The sequence below is a fragment of the Mastigoproctus giganteus genome, chromosome 7 (genome assembly GCF_048544385.1).
Source record: "Mastigoproctus giganteus isolate SK-2022 chromosome 7, ASM4854438v1, whole genome shotgun sequence".
In the NCBI taxonomy this organism is placed as follows: Eukaryota; Metazoa; Arthropoda; class Arachnida; order Uropygi; family Thelyphonidae; genus Mastigoproctus; species Mastigoproctus giganteus.
This window is the reverse complement of record NC_143581.1, coordinates 89,483,150-89,510,606: the sequence shown is the minus strand read 5'-3', so window position 1 is coordinate 89,510,606 and position 27,457 is coordinate 89,483,150. Positions and strand designations below refer to the sequence as shown.

The 27,457-nt window shown below is 39.5% G+C and overlaps 1 protein-coding gene across 3 annotated transcripts in view; it reads right to left on the bottom strand.

Moving 5' to 3' along the window:
- The window catches only part of Prp31 (pre-mRNA processing factor 31), a 262,750-nt gene that overhangs the window by 77,697 nt on the left and 157,596 nt on the right, over positions 1–27,457 (bottom strand). For all 3 annotated transcript variants that reach the window (XM_090376998.1, XM_090376999.1, XM_090377001.1), the window contains exon 10: positions 26,690–26,907. In XM_090376998.1, the coding sequence (XP_090233124.1) occupies positions 26,690–26,907 (218 nt within the window). The remainder of the gene's footprint in view (positions 1–26,689; positions 26,908–27,457) is intronic.

Sequence of the window (27,457 nt, the reverse complement as noted above, 5' to 3'; positions counted from 1 at the left end):
TTACCAGCTAAATACCTTTAAGCTAAGAAAGGTCTTTATGTGATCATTCTGTGAATGTTAACCAAAGACAAATAAGCCTACCATATGAAGTCATTAAACACTTTTCAGGCAGATTGAAGCAGAATCCAGAGGACACTGTTCGTATCTATGGATGACATGTAGGTACACCCCTTCAATTTTGAGTCCAAGCATTGCCTGGACATCATCTCCATTACCCAAAAAAATTCATGATGCTTGCCATTACTTTGGGATGCTCAATGAGTAGCACTTGTTAACAACTAAGCAGGCAATTGCAACTACAGGATAGTATTATACACGTTTTGTTCACTGTGTACTAAAAGAGCACCTTCAATGAACACTCAAGAAACTGTGGACTATGTTGAACACAAATAAAAACTTTTTAAAAAATCAGTTTTTCGATCACTCTATCAAATTTTTAAACCACGCTAATATGAATCACCAACTAATAAATTTGGTAAAATTAAGAAGCACAAGTTAACAAGTTGATTGTTCATACAATTTGTAAAATGTTTTGTATACAACTATGAAACTAATACCCCTCCAACAAAAAAAAAGGATTTTCCATTAAATTTCTTTGTTAAAAAATGCTGTAGTTTATTCTTCTTAAATTGAAGTATCTCACTTCTGATGTCTATGAGTATATGGGGAATTAATTCATCATGCAAAAACATTTTCAACATGTGATCCCTGTGTATTCAACAATATCTGCAGAAATTTAAGGTATGTACAGACAAAAAAAGAAAATAAGATGGAAAGAGAAACAAGAGGAGGGATAAAATTGTACAGACATTAAAATTTGCTGATTAGAGATAGAACCACACATCCCTTTCTGTGTGTGCCAACTTTAACTCTATTTAGTTAGTCTTTTTTCTAACCTTTGTTGGCTCCTGAAATAATACACAGGAACTGGAATATGAGCTTTTAAATCCTGTTGTGCTCTTTCATCACAAAATCATGATTAGCTGCTTAAAAGAAATACTATTATCATCTCAGAATGAAAAGGTGCTGGAGTAAGTTAGAAAAGATGTTTATTAAATTAATAACTGAGAACATGAAGCAAGAGATCCTGATACACAGATAAGTTTGCTGAGCAGTGAAGCATCTCAGAGCCATAAGTGCAATCTTATAATGATGCCCTTAAGAAGGCAGCCAGTGGCTGATTTCTTAATAATAATTGCTATTTTTATTAAGGCAGAAGAGGAAGAGAGCAATCTGAATTCTAGTGGTGCTATGAATGAATAAGTTTTAAAGCAGCTAAGGCAGAATTAAAAACATGAAAAATCAAGGACAAGAGCATTATGATCAAAGCACTCTCCAAACAAGACCAGAATAAAATAAAGGCCTACAATGCTATAGAAAAAATGAGGCTTAAGGTTTGAGACCACCAAAAGTCATGGTTCAAATAATATTCCTTAATGGATACTGCTCTTCTTGGACTACTATTATTAGATAAGTTCCCCATGGTTCAGTGCTGGGCCCATTGTTGTTTTCTACATTTATTAATGATATTGATGAAGGTATATCAGGCTTAAAGCCTAAGCTCATAGACAAAACAAAGTTGAGGTTTAACACTGACAAATGCATAGGTAGCAGTACACCCAGATTAACACATACCAACTATGTGATAATACTACACTCAGGATAGTGCAAAAATGAAAAAGACCTAGGGGTAATTGTGCAGCCAGATATGTTCTCTGAACAGTGCAGACAGACTACCAGGACAGCACATGGAGTTTTGTCAATGATATCAAGAACTTTGCTAGCAGGGCTATAAAGGTAATTATCCCATTGGACAAGGCAATGGTTAGGCCCCAACTTGAGTGCTACATACAGGTCTGAAGCCTTCTTTTAGGATGGATGCAGATCTGCTGAAACAGGTGCAGAGAAGAACAATGAGATTGGTGAAGGGAACAAAAGAGTGGTCTTACAGAGGAAGGCTTCAGTTCTGCAAATTAGAGCATCTGGACACTAGGTACCAATAAGGTGATCTGACTGAGGTGTTTAAGGCTTTAAATAGACTCAATGCTGATTTACTCCTTCCTTTTGCTCAGATTGCACAAATGAGTAGACAAATTCAAATTGAGGAAGAATGATTGCTAGATAGATGTGCAAGAAGTTGCCTTCAGCCAGCAGTCAACTTCTGGAGTAGAAGTTTAATGGTGCAAAGCCTATTATAGACAAATTGCACCTGTTATATTAGTGTGTTGATAAACATATTGGATGAGATAGATCTAGAGGTGATTATTTAAGTCAAAGTTTAGGTATGCAAAAAAATTATAATAAATCGGCCTCATTTCCAATAATATGAGTCAGCTGGAGTAGTTCGTGTAAGTTGAGCAGTGATCTAAAAGATGTGATTCTGGCTGAATCGCAATGTGCACACTCAATCCAGACAGGCACGGAACTAGGAATAGTCAGCGTCTCGAGGAGTTTTTAGAAAACTCATCTCTGTCAGTACTCAATCAGCCACATAAACTCCCAACGTTCTGTAACATGCTTTAGAAAACAACAACAGATGTGACCACTTCAAGAAACATTGCAGGTAACATCATTGGCTGCAGCATCCAGGATGCTTGGGCGAACTCTGACCATTACCTTCCAACTCACCAGATCCATCCAAACCATCTAAACCCACTGAACATCCAGATCAGCTACAGCAAACAACAACAACACTGATCACGACTGCCTGTGACACAGCAATGAGAATAAGACGACCAGCCCCAGGAGTGGTTCCCTGGTGGAATCAGGAACTGCAAGGACAACAACAGATGGTCCACGCAACCCGCAAGGCTTTTCAAAGGGTGTGAAGATCTTGGCCTGCATGGGAAGTCAAAGCACTGCAATAGCAATGCAGAATGTAGTAGTAGTGGCATGTGATGCAAGAAAGCATGTGTATGAGCTTATGCAGCATCAGCCAAAAAAAAAAAAAACACACCATTCCCTCCTTAAATTTTTTCAACCTATCAACTTCCACAATGACAGATGGAAGTTTGTTCCAGCAATTAACCACCCGCTGGCTAAAGGCAAATTTCCGCACATCTATTCTACATTTGTCCTTTCTTAATTTGAATTTATGCCTCCATAACAAGTGGAAGGTTCGTAATCTGAACAAGTGGAAGGATCCCATCAGAATTCAGTGTGCTTATCCCATTCAAGGCCTTATACACCTCAATCAGATCACTGCGCAGGTGCCTAGTCTCTAGCCACTACAATTTGCAGAACTTAAGCCTCTCTTGGTAAGAAGATCCCTTCATTCCCCTCACCAATCTTGTTGCCCTTCTCTGTACACGCTCAAGCAAATCTACATCCTTCCTAAAATGAGGCCTACAGACCTGTACGCAGTACTCAAGGCATGGCCTGACCATTGCCTTATACAGAGGGACAATCACCTCCTTTTCCCTGCTAGCAAAATTCCTATATATGATTGACAAAACCCCATGACCTGCCCTGGCAGCCTGTCTGCATTGCTCAGAAAACTTCATATCTAACTGCACAATTACTCCCAGGTCTTTTTCATTTTCTACCACCTTAAGTGTAGTACCACACAGTTGGTATGTTTCTCTGGAGTTACTTCTACCCATATGCAGCACTTTGCATTTGTCAAGGTTAAATTTCAGTTGCCACTTCTTAGCCAATCTGCCCAAATTATCCAGATCCTGTTGCAGTAGCACACTGCTATTACTGTCATTAAAAACCCTACCAACCTTTGTATTATCTGCAAACTTCGACATTAAGCCTGATATACCTTCATCAATATCATTGATAAATATACAAAACAACAGTGAACCCAACACCAAACCCTGTGAGACTCCACTAATAACATTAGTCCACGAAGAACAGCACCCATTGATTACCACCCTCTGTCTTCTCCCACTTAACCATCCTTTTATCCATTGTAGCAACTTACCCTTAATATCATTCTGCTCCAATTTGTACAATAGTCTTCCATGCACAACAGTGTCAAAAGCTTTCCTGAAATCCAAATATATGATATCAAAATTATATTTTGCATCCAGTTCCTTTGTAACCACATCATAATATCCTATCAGATTTGTCAGACAAGACTTTCCCTTAACAAACCCATGCTGTGTCTGAATTATTGCTGCAGTCTTGTCTAGGTGATCCTGCAGTGTATCTTTAACCAGTGACTCCATTATTTTACCTGGAACAGAAGTTAAACTAACTGGTCTGTAATTACTTGTGTCCTTCGATCCTCCCTTTGTGAATTGGGGATACATTTGCACATCTCCAGTCCGTGGGAACCTCCCCTGAGTCCATGGATGCTCTCATAATTATGGCTAAGGGTTTGCTTAGTTGCTTTGCAGCCTCCTTTAATATAACTGGATAGATTCCCTCCATCCCAGGTGCTTTTCTTATGTTTAACTTCAACAATTTCTCCTCCACTTTGCTCTCAGTTATTACAAAATCATTAAGTATCCTGCTACAATTTGATAACCTTCTGTCATTTCCAAACTTTAATAACTCCTTGTGTGTGAATGTAGATGCAAAATACTCATTCAGTTTGTTTGCTATCTGGGCAGGATCATCAACAGTCGATCCATCGATATCAAGCAGACCAATCAGATTCATCCCCTTCCTTTTAGAGTTTATATAAGTAAAGAAATCCTTGATGTTTTTCTTAGCATCTTTGGCCAAGGATTTCTCGTAATCTGCCTTCGTCTGCCTAACCTCCTTTGTGACCTGATTACAGACTAGCTTATATCTGCCATAGGCTTCTAAGTCGCTTGATAATTTATATGCATCCCATGTATTTTTCTTCTCTGTTATGAGTCTCATTAGTTCATTAGATAACCATTTAGGCCTAAACCTTGAACAATATTTCTTAATAGGTATGAAACTTTTAGTAGCATCCACGATTAATTCCTTGAATGCTTCCCACTTAGAATTTACTGTTGATAACATAGTCAGTTGATCCCACTGTACAGAATTTAAAAACTTTGAGACCACTGTACTCACCTTTACGGAAGCAAAAACCCTTTCCTTTACCCCTGATGGTAATTATATCTTTAAGTAAATCCCACATCAGTACACTGTGATCAATGCCACCTAGTGGTTCCTTTATCTGCAAATTATTAATACACGAATGATCACTGCTGATAACCAGATCAAGAGTATTACTCTCTCTGGTTGCCTCTCGAACATGCTGCTGCAGAAAACAATCATCCAATAAATCCAATAGTGTGTGAGTGAGCAACCCACAAGTTCCAGTCAATATCTGTGAAGTTAAAATCCCCCATTATAAGACATTCTGATTTACTAGCCCACTCTATTTCTCTGTACAATTGTTCATTGTATTAATTCGAGTCATTAGGCCTATAACACACTCCTACTCTTATTTTTGCTTTCGCAGTGCTTATGTCACACCAAACTGACTCAACAGTGCACTGTTCATCTATATCAACTGGGTGCACTTCTTTTGATTTTATGTTTTTCTTAATTAACAGCATAACACCTCCTCCCTTTCTATCCTTTCTGTACACATTGTACTCCTCAAATTCCAGTTCTGCATTCCTTATATCTGTGTGACACCACGTCTCTTCTATCCCAACAATATCCGCCTTTGATGTCATAACCAACACTTGAAATTCATCAAATTTATTTACTATACTTCTAGCATTGGTATACATGCAAGCATACATGCTCCTATTCCTATTCCAGGTTACCCTAACACATCCCATATACCCACTTATTTCAAGATGACTGCCATCCGTCCCTGAAACCCCCCAACACCCCTCGCTCCAGGTCACTACTTATTCTAATAGAAGTTGTGCAAGAATCACCTTCACCTCTGCCTGCGGCTACTGTTAAACTATTACTCCTTGTATCCCCCCCCAAGCTAGCAGTTTTCCGACCCACCTAACACTGCCTCGATAACCTCAGCAAATATTCTTGTACCCTTTCTAGTTAAGTGTATCCCATCCCTGTAGAAGCAGTCTCTCCTGTTAACAAACCAGGCTGAAAAAAATTCTATCCCTTGAGCCTTGCACAATCTTTCCAAGGACAAATTGATCGACAAGGCTCTCATCCTATACTCTCATCTATTGTGTCTGGGCAGAATTGCAGACACTTTCAAATTCAGCCCTAATTCCCGGCTTTTTTACAACAGTGACCTGTACTTGTTAAGTAATTCTGCCGGTCTCCTACTCTTAATATCATTAGTGTTCAGGAATTAATACACTGCCCTAATTAGGTCAAGGTTTTGGGAACACCTAGTTGAAACTACTGATAATACCAATCTCTGGGGGATGGTATACGAGATCATCACCAATAAACTTCCCAGGGGGGAAGTGAACAAGGTACCATGACCAAATGGTCAGGCCATGCCTTGAGTACTGCGTACAGGTCCGGAGGCCTCATTTTAGGAAGGATGTAGATTTGCTTGAGCGTGTACAGAGAAGGATAACATGATTGGTGAGGGGAATGAAGGGATCCTCTTACCAAGAGAGGCTGAAGTTCTGCAAATTGCAGTGGCTGGAGACTAGGCACCTGTGCAGTGATCTGATTGAGGTGTATATGGCCTTGAATGGGTTGAGCACACTGAATTCTAATGGGATCCTTCCACTTGTTCAGATTACGAACCTTCCACTTGTTAAGGGGGCATAAATTCAAATTAAGAAAGGACAAATGTAGAATAGATGTGCGGAAATTTGCCTTCAGCCAGCGGGTGGTTAATTGCTGGAACAAACTTCCATCTGTCGTTGTGGAAGTTGATAGGTTGAATAAATTTAAGAAGGAATTGGGCAGGCATTTGGAGGGAATGGTGTGATTTTTTTTTTGGCTGATGCTGCATAAGCTCATACACTTGCTTTCTTGCATCACATGCCACTACTACTACCACCACTTCCTGGAAGCAGTCAATAAACAACATTCTGGATGCGATTTTTCCACCACCTGCATCGACAAACTCACCAGAACAACTTCAGATCTGTCAGGATAATGAATCTTATCATACCCAAAAACAAAAGTTACCCTTCACAATTGAAGAAATCAGTGCTACAGCTGCCTTCATTAAAGGCAGGAAATGCCCAGGGCCAGACCTTTTAGAGCCAGAAATAATCAAAAAGACTGGAGTTTACCCCAGAACTTCTTCTTTGCCTCTATAACTGCTGCTTCAACGAAGGAATCTTCCCTGCCAAATGGAAAACTGCCAACGTCAAATTGATTATCAAAAATCCCACTAAATCAGTAGAGGGAAGAAGGGCACTGCGGTCATGGTAGTGAACGGATGCATCTACACAGAGCTGCACTTCATTGCTGATGGCAGATGGGGAATGGGATAATTTCTTTGATTTTGGATCAATATTTTGGATCATAGGATAATTTCTTTGATTTTGGATCAATACTAAGGTTTTACCATGGATTTTTTTGATTTTAAGGTACATATAATTGGAGTTGTGATGTAGGTGACATATTCCAGGTAAGAGTTTTGTTTAGTATAGTTTCACTAATTTTTGTGCTTTTGAGAGTATTTTCATGTAGGCGATCGCTAGAGATCTCACTGTTACTGTTGTTGACTTGCTTGCACCTCAAGAAAACGAGAATTTTGAGTATATTACAAGTAAATCTAGCTACATTAGGCATATTTTGGATGGAGAATCTGATTATAATGCTAGTTATAACGTATTTCCAGAGCTTGAGCTAGTTTTTTATAGTGGTTTTCCAACCAAAACTGCGAAGTTGAAATATTTCAGTTTAAATAGCTATATGCCCTGGAATTAGATACATTAAATTACTCTCCTCAATATAAGAAACAAATGAAAATGGACAAAACGACTGGGCAAGAACAAAACACTGAAGATAAAAGGCTAAAATCTAGAAATAATGATTTGGACAAAGAGACAAACCCTGACTTAAAAATAAGAATTTTAGGAGAAAGGACTCCAAAAAACGGTAAAACTTGGTTTAAAACCAGAGAAACCAAAGGGAAAGAATCCACATATTCTACTATTTGATGTCATACAATATACACCTGAGAAGGAATTAATGACAGATATACAGGGTGTCTCAAAAATACACTGCAAAACTTCAGGAATGAGTTCCTCATATGTAGGCAATAAAAATATTTTATATCAAAATAGTTCCCAAAATGCTTGGTTCCCGAGTTATTAACCGGAATGTCTCACCTCCCGCAGGTGATTTCCTTCATCACAAGGTACTGACTGAATCTGGTGGTTTTCCATTCCAACCATGTACTCAAATCAGGAGCAAACGGATATGCACTTTATGTACGGTTTGGCAGAGGGCAATGCTCTGGAGGCTCATCGTTTGTACCACAAAAGGTTCCCACAATGAAGATGTCCAGACAGGAAAACATTTGAAGGTATCCACTGCCGCCTTTGTGAACATGGGATCTTTACATCTCATGCTGCCGACAGAGGACGACTGAAAGCTACGACTCCTGAAGTAGAGGGTGGACCAACTGCCTGGCTTCCATGCTCACTGATTTAAACCCACTAGATTTCTTCTTGTGGGGCCATTTAAAGTCATTGGTTTATTCGACTCCGGTAGCTAATGTGGAAACTCTCCGCAATCGAATTGTGGCAGGTTGTGAGACAATATGAAACATGCCAGGAATTTGGTATCGTCTTCGCGAGTCCATGAGATGTCGATGTGAGGCCTGTATTCAGGTAGAAGGTGGACATTTTGAACAATTACTATAAGGTGATGTGAACAGTTGAGTGTCATAGACAGACCTTCAAAACTCAGAAACCAAGCATTTCCAGAACTATGTTGATATAAAATATTTTTGTCTATATATGAGAAACTCATTCCTGAAGTTATGCTGTGTATTTTTGAGACACCCTGTACCTTATAAAAATTTCCAAGACATAGAAGAGTTTGCTGAACAGTTCCAACTTAAAAGAGATACAAAAATCAGGAAAAATGCCCAGATAAATATCATAGTGGAGATTTCCCCAAAAATCTGGAGGCATCTACAAGGAAGGCAAAGAATCTATGCTGGCTGGACCAGCCATAGATTTAGGCAGCACTTCCCTCTAACAAGATGTTATAATTGTCATAAATTTGGACAAACTGCCAGGAATTACAGGGCTGTTTGTTTGTTTGTTTGTTTGTTTGGTTTTTTTTAGGAGCATTAGCAATTAAGGCCATATTGCTCCAGGATATGCGGTGGTCATTCTCTGACCTTTCCACATCCTCCGTATTTGGTGGTGATGGGCTCGAACCCCGGTCTAATCAAGAAGCATGTGCTATACACTGCTGCTCCTTCCCACCTGGCTACGGAGGCGAATGAGTTGCAGGGCATGAATATAAAAAATGTAGAAATAAAAATCAGCTACCTGCAAGTCTGACTGACCATGCAAACAGCATCAGGGATGAAAAATGCTCTGCTATAAGAAAATGATAAAGCAAATACAATCTAGGACCAACTATAGGCCAGATTGAAAATAGAAATGTGACTAGGGTTTAAATCTCATCCAATTGAATGTTAAAAGAGCAAGAACTGTTGTAGATTAAATCAAACTCAAACTAGAAGAAAATAGTATAGATATCTTGGTGCTCCAAGAACCCTACACATGTATGGGTAGGGTTCTAGGATACCCAAGAGGCTATAAAAGAATAGAATACACTCCAGGTGTTCCCACTTCTACAGCAATAGTGTTCAAAAACACTGACCTCACAAAGGTGAGTTACCTCTGCTTCCCAGAGGCAGTGTGTACCCATATCCCAGTGCAGTAGAACAGTTTTATATTACATCTCTTTATGCAAGACCAGATAAAGACATAAACCTTACTGTGGATTACTTACAAGCAGTCATCAATTTGTTACCTATTGCAAATATCAGTGTGTGTGCCGATGTCAACTGCCGGTCACCATATGACATAGCTGTGCAGAAGACAGAGCAGGCACACACAATGGCCAGATATTATCAGATTTTATAGTCACCTCGCCTTTCAAGTGTTAAATCAAACTAATAACTTACCAACTTTAAGAAGTACCACGTGGGAGTGTAACATTGATGTCACTCTTGCCACCAATTCAATAGCTTACAAAATTACAGACTGGTGTGTCCAGGCAGCCCGTACTACATCAGATCACAGAGCCATCACCTTCAAACTAAACAGGCAATTACAAGCAACCAAACAATCTTTGTTGGATATTAGAAGGTATAACCTTAAAAAGGTAAACTGGCAGATTTTTGCAGAACATACAGCGGATGAGCTGCAATAACAGAAAAATTAGTGATCTACATCAGGCAACAACTGTAGCCCAGACGAGCAAGCACTGACTATGACAAACATGTTAATAAAAACATCAAACTTGTCAAATCCCACGGGAAAAAACAAGGAAGCAGGTAATCCCCTGGCGGTGCCCCAAACTGACTATACTCAGGAGAAGGTACCTTCTCCTGAGTATACATCTTGGCCACAAAATGAGGTGGATGCACTGAGCGATTCTTATAGCACTCTCAGGAATCAGTATACAGCCCTCATTAGAGATAAGAAAAAATAATCCTGGAGGCAATTGGTGAGAACTACTGGAAACAATGACCCTTGGGGAGTTGTCTACAGAATAGTGATCGACACCAGGAGGAGATGTCTTAGAAACTACTGCCGAACGAGATGGAACCCCCAACCCTGTGTTGGGCAGATTCTGTAAATAACACCTAGGCAGTATAAATATAGTGCAAGTGCATCAGAAATACATAACTATATCTGAATAAATCAGAATATTAGTAAAACGGCATTGTTTTAAGTTATATCTCATATTGTGAATACCTTCACAATGAGTTGCCATGATATTGCACTACTTCGAATAAGTAACGCTTCACCTAAGGAGAAGACTAATGTTACTTATTCTCAGACGGATACCACCACCCAGACGGCACCGTTTCAGGGCTATTTGGCCCTTCTTCGGTGGGTGGTTTTGCCATCATTCCATCACTCAGGTAGGTACCTGAGTGATGGAATGATGGCAAAACGGTTATGAAGTATAACTCCACAATATGAGAGATGCCTGATGGTGTATCATGTATTTAGACTCTAAAGCGTTTAGGGCATAAGCCTCAAGCTATGGGAGAGTCTAGACTATGTATAAATATAGTGCTATAAATATAGATATAGACTATGTATAAATAAATATAGTTTATAACTTAAAACAATTCTATTTTACTGATATTCTGATTTATTCAGATATAGCTATAGATTTCTGATGCACTTGCACTATATTTATACATAGTCTAGACTCTCCCATAGCTTGAGGCTTATGCCCTAAATGCTTTAGACACCTAGACAGTATTATTCAGACTGAAACGGGGGACACCCAACTAGATATTATAAAAGAAAACACTGAATATGACAATGATAACATTGAACCTTTGTTTACTATATGAGACTTAGAAATAGCACTATCTGAAACCAAAAACAATAAATGCCCAGGTTTTGATCTCTTAGAGGTTGAGATTATCAAAATATTTGCAGAAATAGAACAAGACAAATTAATAGCACTATATAATAACTGTATGAAAGAAGGTATATTCCTAAAAATATGGAAAAAAGCTTTGTCAACATTAATTCTCCAAAACCCTTGAGAAACCCCCTACTGGTCCCAAATCATATAATGCAATATCCCTTCTCCCTGTACTAGGGAAAAATATATGAAGGACTAATATATAGCAGATTAGCTCAATACTACAAAGAAGCAGGTTTGCATTTCAACAAACAATACAGTTTTAAGCAGATCTGGGCCCCTATACAGAGGATGCCATGCACCACCTACTGACAACAGTTAAAAGCTCAGATGAGAAGTATATGCTGGCAATCTCTATTGACTTTGCTGGGACATTGATTCACTCTGGTGGCCTAGTGTCCTTAGGATACTCCGTAAAACCTCTATAAGGTAATAAACAGCTACCTTGCAGACAGAAGTATATCAGTACGCACAAGGTTCCAGGAATTGACATGCCCTGTGAATAGAGGCTGCATGCAGGGTTCAATCCTTGGTCCTTTCTTATAGAAAATTGTTCTGGACAAATTTCTGACCTTGGATCTGGGCCCCTGTGGAAGCCTGCCTTTGTGGATGACATGATTTTCCTCGTAAAAGGTAACATGCGAGTGGTTGTAGAGCAAAGATCAAATGCCACCCTCTTGCAGCTGCAGGGATGAGCACAAATGCGCATGCTCAAAATATTGCATGAAAAAACCAAACAAATACTTCTAAAATGCAATTTGAACATAAGAAGATGTCCACAAATCAAAATTAATACAACTGCTATAAAAATGGTAACAGAACTAAAATATCTTTGATTCAAAATTAACTTTTTACTCTCATCTGACCTACTTGGGAAAGAAAGTGAGAAATTATGCAGGAATGATTGCCAGGATCAGTCGAGCAGACTGAAGGCTCAAAAGAAAGACCTTGGCAATCATATACTGTGCAATATTCCAATGATCACCTATGGAGCTTCGCTCGGCCATAGTAAGAAATAGGAATAAATTCAAATCGATACAAAGGACAATACTTCTCACTATTACTAAAGAATGTTGCACAGTAAGCACACCTGTGCTACCTGGCCAGAGCTCTCCCACTTTACCTGGAAGTAGCCAAAAGGGCATACCCACAGAATTTCTGGGGACAGCCCTTGATACAACCAGCACCAGCAAAAGAACATCTGTTCATCATAGAAGAGGAAAATTATAAACACCTTTACAACCTTCACACAGAAGGTATTCGAAATGCACAGAACTACCCAAAGAATAGCAATTCAGCCCCCAGCAATAATCAATAGCTAAAATTACCTATGTCTCCCACCACACCCAGACGACGACTTAACTGTCAGGTTAGCAGTATTCTGTGCCCTGACAGAAACAAAACCTGACATGACAAAACTGGATTGACCTGGGTATCCTTCCCCCAGGACTACCCTGCAAAGTGTAGGAACCTGGGGTCCCCCCCACACCAAATAAGTAACCATGTAGGGGAGGGAGATGTACAGGCAGCCAGGGAAGTATATTAGCTGAAAAATATCAGTAAGCTACTAGTAATGGGATGCAATGTAGAATGAAAGACAGAATGAATATAGACTTAGCACTGAGTGAAAGAGTAAATTAGGAATTATGGTAAAAGGGAATAAATGTCAGTTTTGGTGAAAGAAAGAGTGACCCAGCATGAGGGGAAAGAGAGAGTGAATGAGTGTTATGGTGAATGGGAATGAGTGAAAGAGCAAATGTAATTAGCCAAAAGAATACAAAGTTAATAATAACTTACATTACTCTCTCTATATATATATACAGGGTGATTCACTACCAGTGCGACAAACTTGCAGGAAGTGTAGGGGACACAAAGACGAATCAGAATCACATAGCATTGCAGGGTCCGAAATGCCTTCGTCATGCGGTAGAGGACGTTGAACGGGAGGTCGCGTGAACAGCGATCCCGCTGGAAGTCAGCATTTGCGAACCGGTTCCTGAGGCAGTAGGATGGACGAGTATTCAAGCGTTGAACTGGCCGACATGCACCTTGCGTATGGAGCTGCGGACTGTAACGGGCACGCCGCTCTGCGCTTGTACCAGGAACGTTTCCCGCACAGGCTTGATCCTCATCATACAATTTTCGCACGTGTGCACAGGTTACGTGAGACTGGTTGTTTCACGAGAGGTACCATGAAACGAGAGCGAACGATGAGGACGCCAGACAATGAGAAGAATGTCCTACGTCTTGCAGAAGGCAATCCGAGTACGAGTACTCGAGTGACAGGCCAACGATTGGGTATTTCCCAATCCACTGTACGGAGGATACTCTCAACAAACCAAATGAATTCATACCATCTGCAATGCGTCCAATCATTGGAGCCTGCGGATTATCCACTCCGGAGGACTTTTGCTACTTGGTTTCTTCAACAGAAACTATTCGCAAATGCTGACTTCCAGAGGGATCGCTGTTCATGCGACCTCCCGTTCAACGTCCTCTACCACATGACGAAGGCTTTTCAGATCCTGCAATGCTATGTGATTCTGATTCGTCTTTGTGCCCCCCACACCTCCTGCAAGTTTGTCGCACTGGTAGTGAATCACCCTGTATGTACTAACAAACATTTACTAACACAAACACTATCATTGCATTCTCCCCTAGCCTGCAAAAAACTTGCGGCTAGGCCTGCACCACAACTGAAGAATAACAATAAGTTGAGGTGCTCAGAGACTGCAGTGTAGAAAGCAAGATTCGAACAAATGAAATGAAAGCCAGAAGAATGAATGAATGAATGAGAGTGTAAAAGTGTGAGAAAAAGAACACAAACCATAAACGTTACAGTTAAGTACACACTAACCCTAGTTCTAATCTTTTATATTCTTACTTATTTAGCTTAATCATTATGGATTAGTATTTAAATTTACATTATGCACCATTGCATCTCCCCCCTGGTGTATGAAAAAAAAGATGAATGAATGAAAAAAAAAAAAAAAAATTATATATATAAAGATTACTGCCCCCCTTTGCCCGGTGGGTTCCCCACTGCCAGCTAACATATCCCATCCTCAGAGCAGGATGGGTAGTTTGAGCTTCCTACTGGATCTGACACTTACAAAGACCTGACAAATGATCACCGACGGGGGACATACTGCAGCTCTGCTGCCGACACACCATTTGGTGATATGATACTCAAACCCCGTTCCCTTTAAATCCTATCACCAGGAAGAGGGGGAGGAGACGGGTCTCTCTGTCCCCCTCCCCCATACTTCGCCCGATGGGGCTCGTCCCCACTGACTTCTTTGGGGATGTCTATTCTATTGTCCCCATCCTTCTACCTGTTTCCCCCAAGTCTTCAGTCTCCCCCCCCCCCCCATTCTAACTAAACTGACCAAGTACGCCCCTAACAATGCCGCCAAAATCTAATCAATGTCCAAATTCAACTGCTTTCTCGTAAACCTTTTTCGGCCTTTCCGAATTCTAGTGTTCATCCCCCTTTCTTTTTTTTACATAGGCTTTTCCATTGAAATCCTTGGAAATTAGGTGGTGGGGCCTGACAGAGTACTTAAATAATCTGGGTGCCTGACCTACCTCCTCGTAGCAAAGTGTGAGCAATGGTGAGTCTCACTAGAGCCCAACAGCTAAATGGTCAGAGAAACAACAGAACTTAACACTACACAACAAACCACTCCCCACACACTTTTTTAAATCTCTGGCCTCCACGGAGTTTGTCACACAAACAGAGTACACAACGCGGAGATGAGGGAAACCCCTGGTGCCGTCAGACAACTAACACACTTTACACTTAAAGCTACCAGAGCTCCCAAATTCATACAGACCAACTGCTCTTCTCTATGTTCTAAATAAATTATAAGAACTTCTACGCCATGGAACAATACAGAAGCATTATGACACTGCAAACATGGTCTCTCCAAATCAATACGGATTCAGAAAGGGGCACTCCATGGTTGATGCCCTACAAAATCTAATTTCTCAAGCAGAAGCCTCAGAGAAGTACTTCCTCATGATTGCTGTCCACTTCATCGGGTCATTAAACTCTTTATGGTGGCCGAGCATCCTGTGTGGACTCCGGAAAGCAAACCTGCCCAACAACCTCTATCACATTATCGGAAGCTATTTGTCAAACAGGAAAATAACCATCAATGCACCATATCAAAGCATTACATGGCGGCGCCTCCATAGCCAGGTGGGAAGGAGCAGCAGTGCATAGCACACGCTTCTTGATTAGACCGGGGTTTGAGCCCGTCACCACCAAATACGGAGGATGCGGAAAGCTCAGGAAATGACCACCGTATATTCCCGGAGCAATATGGCCTTAGTTGCTAATACTCCTAAAAACCAAATAACGAACAAACAAACATTACATGGCAGGTCTTTAGGGGCTGCCCTAATGTTCAGTCCTGGATCCACTCCTGCGGAATCTCCTGATGGACGACTTCCTGTCTATTGACCTGGGTGGGCGGGCCTATTCGCAGGCTTTTGCCAATGACTTCGCTCTTGCTGCTAACTCTGGGGCGCAACTAGAGACCCTGGCCAACTGTTTCCTCTCAATTCTGCAGGAATGGACGAAAATCCATCACTCAGGAAACTCAAGTATTTAGGAGTGGTCCTTGACTCCAAACTCTCCTTTAATCTGTATTTACAGTACCTTTGAAAGAAGATCAGGATTCATACTGCCTTAGTGGTCAGGATCTCCTGGAGGGACTGGGGTCTTAAGAAATGCACTCTGTCCCTTTTCTACAAAGCTATTTTCATCCCAGCCATCTCCTATGCCTCAAGTATCTGGTTCACTAAGGCAACCACAGCAGTGAACAAAAGGATCCTAGACTCCATCCAGAGAGGCATACTTCTCACCATCAACTGTGCCTGCTGCATGGTAAGTACCCACGCTCTCCAGGTCCTTGCTGGAGTTCTTCCCTTAGACAGAGATTGTCCACTGTGGGATGACTTACCTACTTCTAAAGGACTAATGTACACCTTCCTGGGATACACCACTGACCCAGTTAACAACAGGAAAGCAACAAACCAACAGCTTCAAAACCACCTGCAGCAGGCATGGAAAAACAGATAAGCAACCTCCCTAAATGGTGATATCGCCGAGAAATTTATTCCCAATGTTGACAGAGTGCATCCAATCCCCACCTCAATGGTTCTCACCAGGACTTTAAGCTACATTCTTGCTTACCTGACATGGTTCGATACTCAACAAGTACAGGACAATGTAGAAAAAAAGTCGCGAGTTAGGAGTGAATGTGAAAGTGTCTGCAATTCTGCCCAGACACAATAGGAGGGAGTATATGATGAGAGCCTTGTCAACCAATTCGGCCCTGGAGAGATTGTGCAGGACTCAAGGGGTAGAATTTTTTTCAGCCTGGTCTGTGCTTGTTGACAGGAGAGTGCTTCTACAAGGATGGGGGTACACTTAAATAGAAAGAGTGCAAGAATATTTGCTGAAGCTATCGAGGCAGTGTTAGGTGTGTCGGAAAACTGCTAGCTTGGGGGGATACACAGACTAAAAAGGTTAACAGTGGCTGCAGGCAGAGGCAAAAGTGATTCTTGCACTGCTTCTATTAGAATGAGCAGCAGTTTGAAAAGCAAGGCAATGGAGATTTCCAGGACTGCTGGGAGTCACTGTGGAACAAATAAATACATGGTCTGTGTTGGGGTAACTAAGAGTACAAACAGGTGCATGTATACTTGCATGTACACCAATACTAGGAATTCAGTTAATAAATTTGATGAGCTGGAAGTGCTAGTCAAGATATCAAAGGCAGATATTGTTGGGATATCAGAGACAGTGTCGCACAGACATAAGCAGTGCAGAATTGGAATTTGGAGAGTACAATGTGTACAGAAAGGATAGACAGGATAGGAAGGCAGGAGGGGTTATGCTGTTAGTTAAGAAACACACAAAACCTAAGGAAATGCATCCAATCGATGTTGATGGACAATGCAATGTTGAGACTGTTTGGTGTGACATAAGCACTGGGAAAGGAAAAATGAGAGTAGGTGTGTGTTATAGGTCTAATGAATCTGATGAGTATAATGAGCAATTGTGCAGAGAAATAGTGGGCCAGTAAATCAGAATGTCTTATAATGGGGGATTTTAACTTTCCAGATATTGAGTGGAACTTGTGGATTGGTCACTTGTACACTAGCAAGACTTTTGTGGATTTATTGGATAACTTTTCTACAGCAACATGTTCGAGAGGCGCCTGGGTGACAGTGGGTGACAACTGATGTTGGAATTACTTAGAGATTTAACTGCAATCAATAGGGCTTACAATACCGGTCAAAATCTGAATACCGGTATTTCAGTATTTTTAATTTATGAAACCGGGATACCGGTATCCTAAAAAAAATTTCTCGCAATAAATTTTGATGACAATTAGGGGCAATAAAGTAAGGAAAAAACAAGTAATTACTTGAATTCATGTTTTAAATCAAACTTTTATTACAATAATAAATATTCTAGCAAAAATTATTAAACATACAGTTATATTAAAAATAAAAAAATAAGCATCCACACTACCTGTCCAAATAAAGTCAGCTCTTAAGAAACTCAATAGTGTTATAATTTAAACTGGACCTAATTTTGATACATATTTACAACTACAAACTCCTCTTTTGGTGCGAGCACCTTATTTATTTCCTGCTCATTTATTGAATTGATTGCAAGTTACAATCTCCCTTGTACTACTTTTTTATACTAAGTTATGTGCAAACCCCAGAGGGATTTGCATGCATTTACGTATCTCCCCCAATCTAATTTAAACCTGACCCAAGCACGGTGTTATTCTTTAAACTCACTCTTCTTCCTCTGGTGAGAAAAACAGAATATTTTTCCCACACAATGAAATGCTTTCATCTTTTACCCAGGTGATCTTTTCAAGATCACCTGTTCACAATACCTTTGAACTGCTTCATATCGACACCTTTCTCAAAATGCACTAAGCATTGCATCCTCAAGTAGCGACGTAATAGAGGGATTCAACTATTGTTCAGAAGCTTTTAACTTTAAAACTTCCGCACCTGCCATACCATTGTTCACCATATTCCTTAATTGCACTACCAGGCCTACTAACACCAATGGAGTATTTCCGTAATGATATTTTCGTTATTCCTTAAGTACTTTACTTCCACACACTATACCTACTAAGAGAAATATATTTGTAAGATTTTATGTCTTACAGTTTCATGATGTTTTCAGGTTTCTGTTGCATTTGTACCGTGTATAACAATCCCTCATTTGCAAATTCAGTATTAATGATTTATTGTTGTTGATTTCATAACCTTTATGTGAACAAATCATGGATAATTATTTTTTAAATTAGTACCGAAAAACCGGTATTTTGGTATCAATACCGGGATTTGAATACCGGAAAAAAATTACCAGGATCCCGGTATTATAAGCCCTAGCAATCAAGGCTAAAGGGAAGGGCTTTTGCTTTCATAAAGGTGACTACAGGGGTCTCAAACAGTTCTTAAATTCTGTACAGTGAGATGGACTGAAATTTTTTTTCATACAGAAAAACTTTGGTGCAAGAGAATTCCAACATTCTGATATTACTCTTAATTGATTTGAATAATTTTTTTTTTTTCTAATTCATGGAACAATTCTTTGAATTTAATTATCCATAACTTTTGAATTCTATTAATTCCATCTAATAGCCAAAATGTTTGGCTATGGGTCAATCAAATCATGCTGGCAGGCCACCCTCTGACCCATGGGTCATAACCTAGGGCATAGAAATAATTATGACTAACTCATAATTATTTCTACTGCCAAGAAATAATTAGAAATTAAGTCATCCTTCTGGTTAAGTCTGCTATAGCAATTAATTTCCAATATGGAAATGGAAGATATGAAACTTGATAAAATAAATTTGCACATAATATCCTTCCAACACATCTAAGGGAAATGACCTCAGTACATGAATGTGAGGTACGTCAGGGTGAAAGGCTGTGTACAGATTTTCAAATGTTGGCATAACATTTAAAAGAAACAAGTAAATTTCTTTATTCAAGAAAATCGTCACTTATGCAAAACCTGTAGGTTTTCTGAATAAGTGAAGATAACATGCCTAGAATTATCAGCTTGCCTGGCCTGTTTAGGATTGATTCTACCTGAAGTTTATAATTCAGAAGGGCTTTTTTTTAGAGTTCATCAATTTGTCTAGTGTCAAAACTTTTGGATCAAGAAATTTAAACATGAGTCAGTCGTCACTAGTTATACTTTTTAAAATTGGTAACTTTGAAATGGCTTTTCTTTTCTTCTTCTTTAAACAGACTTCAAAGGTGGTCACAGTTATACCAGTCTAGTTACACATGTTGACTGGCTGATCAAAGACAGCCAGCCAATATGCTTCAGAATTTTTTTTAAAAATATTTTAATGGCGTGCATCAGTTGAAATTATTTAAAATCTATTTTTCCTTTTAGTAAATCCTTCTAGATAGTGGTAAATTTCCACCAAGTATTCATCCACTTTCCAGAATACAAATTAGTCAGATAACCTTAAGCTTATTACCACCAAGTGCTCAATCTTCTCTTTTAATATCTTTACTACTCTAGTTTTTAAGCCTACCATCATGGGTGCATTATCAGCACCTAGTCTTCAAAAATTGGCACAGAGTTTTTGTAGAATTTCCACATGCTTTCAGGTTGTTCAAATGTCCAATGCTATACTCTGCAGAGTTAGCTTCCAATGTTGGTACTGACGGAAAACTGCTTTTGATTTGACAATTTTTTTATTATTACAAAAGGTGCCATTATAGTGGGATATAGCTTGGAATCACTTTGATTACTGCCATCTGTAGCAATTAAAAATGGCCCATTTTTAAGGGCCATTACCACCGCTTCTATCCCCATCCATGTAATTTCAATAACGCCCATTGTTTTTGTTCTTCCACAACTGTATTTATTTTATTTTTTTTTTGATATTTTTCCACCAGGAAACATATTTCTGAACAAGAAGATGTTTTCATGATCAGCATAGTTCAGAGAAAGAGTATGTCCTATGAAAAAAAGATGCTAGTAAACACTCAGTGCATATGACATCATGATGAAATGCAACATCCATTTTTGCATTTCTTTATGATTTCATGCTATTGTTATGCTTATTTGTTTGTAAATGTCTGATTACATTGTGTTTCCTTCTTCTTGAAATTGAAAATAACTGAAGTAATTGGCTTCACACAAGTTTATATAATCAAAAAAATTTATGCAGGTTTACAGCAGTAATTGCCTTCATTTAGTGATACAGCCTTGAAATCAAAAGCTGCTTCTGATCAAGTTCTTCTAATCAATTAACCGGCAACTCTTAAACTACCTAGAAACCTTCCGTCTGATCAACAATCGCCAGTATGGATTCCATCAGTGTCGATCCACTGGTGATATTCTGGCTTATGTTACCCATTTATGGACTAATTCAATGGAAAGGTTCGGTGAAACACAAGTAGTTGCTCTTGACATCTCAAAGGCTTTTGATCGTGTTTGGCATAAAGGTCTTCTAAACAAGCTTCCATCTTATGGTTTGCCAACTGTTTTTAGTAATTGGTTATCCAGTTTTCTCTCTGATCGCTCACTGAGGGTGATGGTAGATGGCTCTCTGTCTTCTAACTTCTCCACTAATGCCGGTGTCCCCCAAGGTTCAGTTCTTTCCCCCACTCTTTTCCTCTTGTATATCAATGACCTTCTTCCATTCACTGGAAATCCTATCCATAGTTTTGCCGATGATAGCACATTGCATTCCACTTTCCATTTTGAAAAACCTTGTCCTGCTCAATCAGCTTCAACTTCTCGAAAATCTGCTACCAATTCCTTAAATGCCGATCTTCAGGTAATTCTCCAGTGGAGCAAAGACAACTTAGTTGATTTCAACCCTTCTAAAACTCAGTCTTGTCTTATATCTCGCAAAAAGGATTCCTCTACTCCTATGCTTATCTTTAGTGACACTCCGATTTCTGGGCAAAATGATATATCTCTTTTGGGGATTACCCTGACTTCTAATCTCTCTTGGCACAAGCACATTACAAATATTGCTTCCTCTGCATCTAAAAAACTTGGTTTTCTCTTTCGCTCTCGGCATTACTTTTCTTCCAAACAGCTGCTCACTCTGTATAAATTGCAAATCCGCCCTGCCATGGAATATTGTTCCCACATCTGGGGTGGTGCCCCCAAAACCTCTCTCAGGCTTCTTGATTCCATTCAGAAGAGGGTAGTTAGGTTAATTAATGATTCATCTCTAACAGAGTCTCTCCACTTGCTTTCTCATAGATGCACTGTTTCTGCTGCATGCCTCTTCAACAGATACTTCCATGGGCACTGTTCTTCTGAATTGGCTTCTATAATTCCCACCCTCTCTTTCAAAACAGTCCGAACACGTGCCGCCACCAGCCAACATCCATTTACTGTCCAACTTCAAACCCACAGAACCAACTTTTCATCTTCCTCATTTATTCATTCAACTGCCGTTTTCTGGAACAACCTTCCTTCATATGTATTTCCTGAAAATTACAATCTACAGAAGTTCAAGTCCAATGTCAACAAATATCTTCTTTCATCTTCTCAACCTCCAACCCAAGCACGGTACTAAGTACTACAGGTTCTAATACCTCTCGTGTTTGGGGTTCACATAAAAAAAAAAAAAAAAAAGAAGTTAATAAGTTATTAGTTAGACAATTAAATGTAGCACTTAAAAAAAAAAACCTCAAATGCAAGAAAGGTATTTATTATGCCATCTTCCATCACAGTACTGAACAATATTTTATTTATTAAACTTCAATTTGCCACTTATGAGGCAGATGGGTCGAGAAGTCGCAACTGAAATTTAATATTGACAAATGAAAGGTACTCTATATGGGTAGCAGTAATCCCAGATTAATGTACACAGTTGGTGCATTAATCTAGGATAACTGCTGCCCATATGGTACCAAACGGTGGTAGAATGAAAGACTGGTGGTAATTGTAGTTAGATATGAAGTTCTATGAACAGTGCAGATATTGACAAAACCCATGAGCAATGCCTGGAGAGCTCATGGAGTTTTATCACTGATATACAAGAATTTTGTCAGTAGACGTAAGGATGTGATTATCCCATTGTATAAGGCAATGGTTAGGCCACATTGAGTACTACATACGGGTCTAAGCCTCATTTTAGGAAGGACATGGATCTCTTGGAACAGCTGCAGTGAAGAGTAACAAGACTAGTGAGGGGAGCAAAAGGGTGGTCTTACCAGGAAAGGCTTCAGTTCAGAAAATTACAGCATCTGGAGACTGCACCTACAATGATATCTGGTTGCAGTGTTTAAGGTCTTGAACAGATTGAATAAGCTCAATGCTGATGGAATTCTTTCTCTTGGTTACACACATGAGGGGACATAAATTCAAGATTAAGGAAGGATAGTTGCAAGACGTGTGTGGAAATCTGCATTCAGCCGTACGTAGTTGATCCTTGGAACAAACTTCATCTGTTGTTGTGGAAGTGGGTAGTTTGAATAAAGTCAAGGGAAACTAGACAAACTGTTAGAGGGGATGAACATATTATATGGGAAGTTTGGTATTTTTTTTTGTGATGCTGTATAAGCTTGCTTTTTTATATCATCTACCTCTACTACTAATACATCACATGAAAATTTTATAAATGTAGAGATTCAGTGTACACAGTTTACAAATGAGGAGCTTCAGTGATTTTTCATTTTGAGCCAAGATGCATACTACCAACTGTTACATAAATGAAAAACTGGAAGACTTGTAGGAGACATCCAGTTTAAGTCAGAAAGTTCCAGAACTGTGTTCTGGCATCTTTAAAACAGTATTTCCAGACTTTTTCCTCCAAGTTCCAGAACTGCGTTCTGACATCTTTCAAACAGTACACCAAGTGGACAGAAATCATGGGATACCTACCTAGTAATGGGTAGGCACACCTTTCACCCAGATAAGAGCAGTCACACAGCAAGGAACCGAGTCCACTAGTTCACGAAACATTGCACAGGTATTTCCATCCATGCATGCTGCACCGCTGTCTGTAATTCCGTCGCATTCCTGGGTGGAGGATCCAAAGTTCAAATGGACTTTCCACAGCATCCCAAAGATGCCCCACATGGTTCATGTCCAATGAACGAGGAGGCCATTCCATGGTGGTAAAATCTGCGGAATGCTCTTCGAACCATGTTAAAGTCACCATGGCTCTGTGGGGGGGGGGGTGTATTGACCTGCTGGAAGAGTCCATTGCCCTGTGAGTGCACGATGGCAACGAAGGGATGCAGATAGTCTCCAAGGATGGACACGTAACCTGAACTATTCAGAGATGCATCGAGACATACCAGAGGCCCCAACATGTGCCAGTTACCAACCGTACACCTGCCTGAACAGTTCCTTGTTGACATGACAGGTGGATAGCTTCATGAGGTTTCTGCCAGATACGCACCCTCCTGTCTGCTCAAAATAACTGGAAATGGGACTCATCGGACCGGTGGAGCCAATGTTCTTTCACCCAGTTGAGGCATAAAGTCCTGTGTCGTGGTGTTAGCAATGGACTCTGGTGGGTCGGTGGCTCCCATAACATATTGTGGCTAGCGATCACCTGATGGTCTTGGTGGAGACATTTCTGGCACCTCCCTTGTTGATCAGTGGTGATTTGTGCCACTGTCACTCTCAAGTTGGCAGAAACAATGCGAGATGGTGATGGATGAATGTTGCTGACGGCCACATTCATCCATCACCTTTCTCCACCCACAGCTCTGTTCACAATGAGATGTTATTCTGAAAATGGCACATTCCCAATACACTCAATTTCTGTACCACCTCTGCAATAGAGTGACACGTGTCGGGCACCTACTATCATTCATTTTTCCAAGTCAGTTAACTCACGACGTTTATCCACACTGACATTGAATTACTGTCTACGTGAATGCAGTGTACCTATATACCTGCACCAAGCAGTGGGTTCATCCAAAGCGAGAGGGGTGACATCATCGCATTGCCCAGGAACCAGGTATCCTATGAATTCTGTCCTTTCAGTGTATTTCCAGACTTTTTCCCTCTATGTTAATATTAACTACTTAATATATCTAATAATGCCACAGCAGGTAAATTATGCATGTCATCATGAAATGCTTTAAACTATTTAAAATTTTTTGTTGTTAATCTGATTGTACCTTCTGTACAATTAGATAGTACTGGCAATTCAGAATATCTTTACATTCAATGATCTAGTTAAAGTTCACAATAGTGGACTCAAGCCACTTACAGAAATCAAATATCATAATGAATTCACATCTTTTAGAAATTCTCTCAAAAAAACCAGACACTCGACTATTTAAACTCTCTGTCTTTAACGAAATACAGCTACAGAACCATCTGTAGCTGCATGTGTTGTTACAGGTTCAAAAATCAAATATGTAAACATACCTGTCAAAACATATTAAAATCCAAATAAAATTTTTCCTCTACTGCCATGATTCAGAGCACTTTAAATAAGGAGTAACATTTAGCCCTTTTGAAGGAAATCAGCGCTAAAAGTCTCTTTATGGAAAAAAACCAAATTTTCTGCATTTTAAAGCCAAAATAGACTGCAAAGTTTTACATAAATTATCTGAATTTCTTTCTGATAAAGCTGAAAACATATCTGCATTCATTCTACTGTGAGTAATAAGTTCTATTGATAACATAAATTCAGATATATAATCTGAAATTCCACCCAATCCATGAACACTAGCTAACTCAGCCCATTTTGCAACAAATCTTCCTGAAAATGGAGGCACCTCCATAGCCGGGTGGGAAGGAGCAGCAGTGCGTAGCACATGCTTCTTGATTAGACCGGGGTTCGAGCCCATCACCACCAAATACAGAGGATGCGGAAAGGTCAGGAAATGACCACTGCATATTCCCGGAGTAATATGGCCTTAGTTGCTAATGCTCCTAAAAAAAAAAAAAAAAAAAAAGAAAGAAAAGAAAAGCAAATAACAAATCCTGAAAATGGAAATTGCTTCTACATGGTCCAGCTGAAGATTTTCAATGTTTCTGAACTTCATCCATGTCCACATCCTTTGTTTCATCATCCTTCATACATGGGATGAAGAGACAACATTAATGTCATTGACTCTGGCAACTTTTGCATTTTTCAGCACTTTACTCTTTAAGGAAAATGTATTAACAATACAGCCGCAAGGCATTATATAGTTCCTAACAAATAAAAAAAAAAAGTTAATTTTTTTCCTGCCAAGTACACTTAATTCTAGTGTTGGTTACTAACCACCAAATCACCGTTCTCTTTTTTGTTATGAATGGAGTGATATTTCAAGCAATGAGCAGTTTTTAGCAGAACTTTGAGACTTTCAGAAATTCAATTAAATGATTTCTTAAATCGAGAATCTGGAAATATCTGAAGATCTATGTTCAGTTTTCAATGATGGGTATGATATCAAGGTTTTGAAAAGATGAGTATGATCTAATTATCATACCCATCTTTACAAAAAAAGTATAAAAGGACTTTGTATTTTAAAACTGGCTGACCCTTATATGATGATGTAATAGAAAGAAATCTGATTCTTTTTACACATTTGCCTTTCCTTTTCAAAGTGGTAATCCAGTGTATTTTGTTCACTCTTTGAAGTCTGCTATAAATTCAGGCATAGAGACATTGATGAAGTTTTCTTACGATAGGCAGTGCTTCACTTTCCAACATAATGTGTTCCTGAAAACATCTGAAAGTTGAGTGACACACTTACATGGCTTCACTGAAGGCCTTCACATTCCCTAATTATGGTATGAATTTTTAGTTTTTTTTTTTTTTTGCTTCTAAGTGTTATTGAATATATGCAGGGTATTTTATTCACATATGGAATCAGGGGTGGATTAAGGATGAAATAGGCCCCAGGCCATATTTAAATTTCAGGCCCCTTTTATACATAACATACATACACACACACACACACACACACACACACACACACACACACACACACACTGCTATTGCTGTTTTTTTCCCCTCCAAATTAAAGGAAATTTTAAACGATGTCCAAAGAATTATGTTGTTGTTGTTGTTTGGTTTTTAGGAGCATTAGCAACTAAGGCCATATTGCTCCGGAGATATGCGGTGGTCATTACCTGACCTTTCCACATCCTCCGTATTTGATAGAATTACGTTACACCCTATATAAATAAGACCTTACACAGCCATAAAGATGGGCCCCTTACCTTCTACCTCCCCTTTTCTTCCGTGTTTGATCAATTGGAGCTGGAAGAGGCTTTATTTGTTTCACTGGAGGAGGCTCTTGAAGCTTGTCCAGTTTCCTCTCTATTTCTTCCCGAAGGCTATGACCAACATGTCCATCCACAGATTCATGAAAACCATCCACTCTGCTTGCTAAAACACATTTAGCTGCGACTAGCCTTGCAGCTTTTCGCCTCAAGTCCTGCAAAAGTAGGAAAACACCTTTTAATTCTGATATAAGATAGATGTTAAAAGCACATTCCATTACATGCATTAAGTAAAATACACAAAAAGACTATAAAAAAATTAAGCATTAACAAATATCCCCTGAGTTTTGCACTTAATAAAAAACATATTCTCATCAAGAATAATATACCTGCCAATTACATAGACATCATATTAAAGCGTCCATACTTGCGAACACCACCCCAATGCCAATCCCAATACACTTATTGAAAATACAATGAACCAGTTTAGAACTATAACACCAATAAATGACCCGTAGCCCATCTTTGCCTGGTTGTCTAAAAACCAGTGTCCTTCATCAAACTAAGATAAAGATTATTGCCCAGAGAAATGACTTTCCAATTTTGATTCCCAGGTTTATTGTGCTCAGAAGAGGCTCATCGTCTGACCGCACTGTAACCCAGCTGACCAAAAATTCCCCACACCCCCCCAAATAGACAATCTAATAATTGGTAATTTATCAACTTGCATCAAACTCCCAACAACAGAATAACGTTCATATCCTT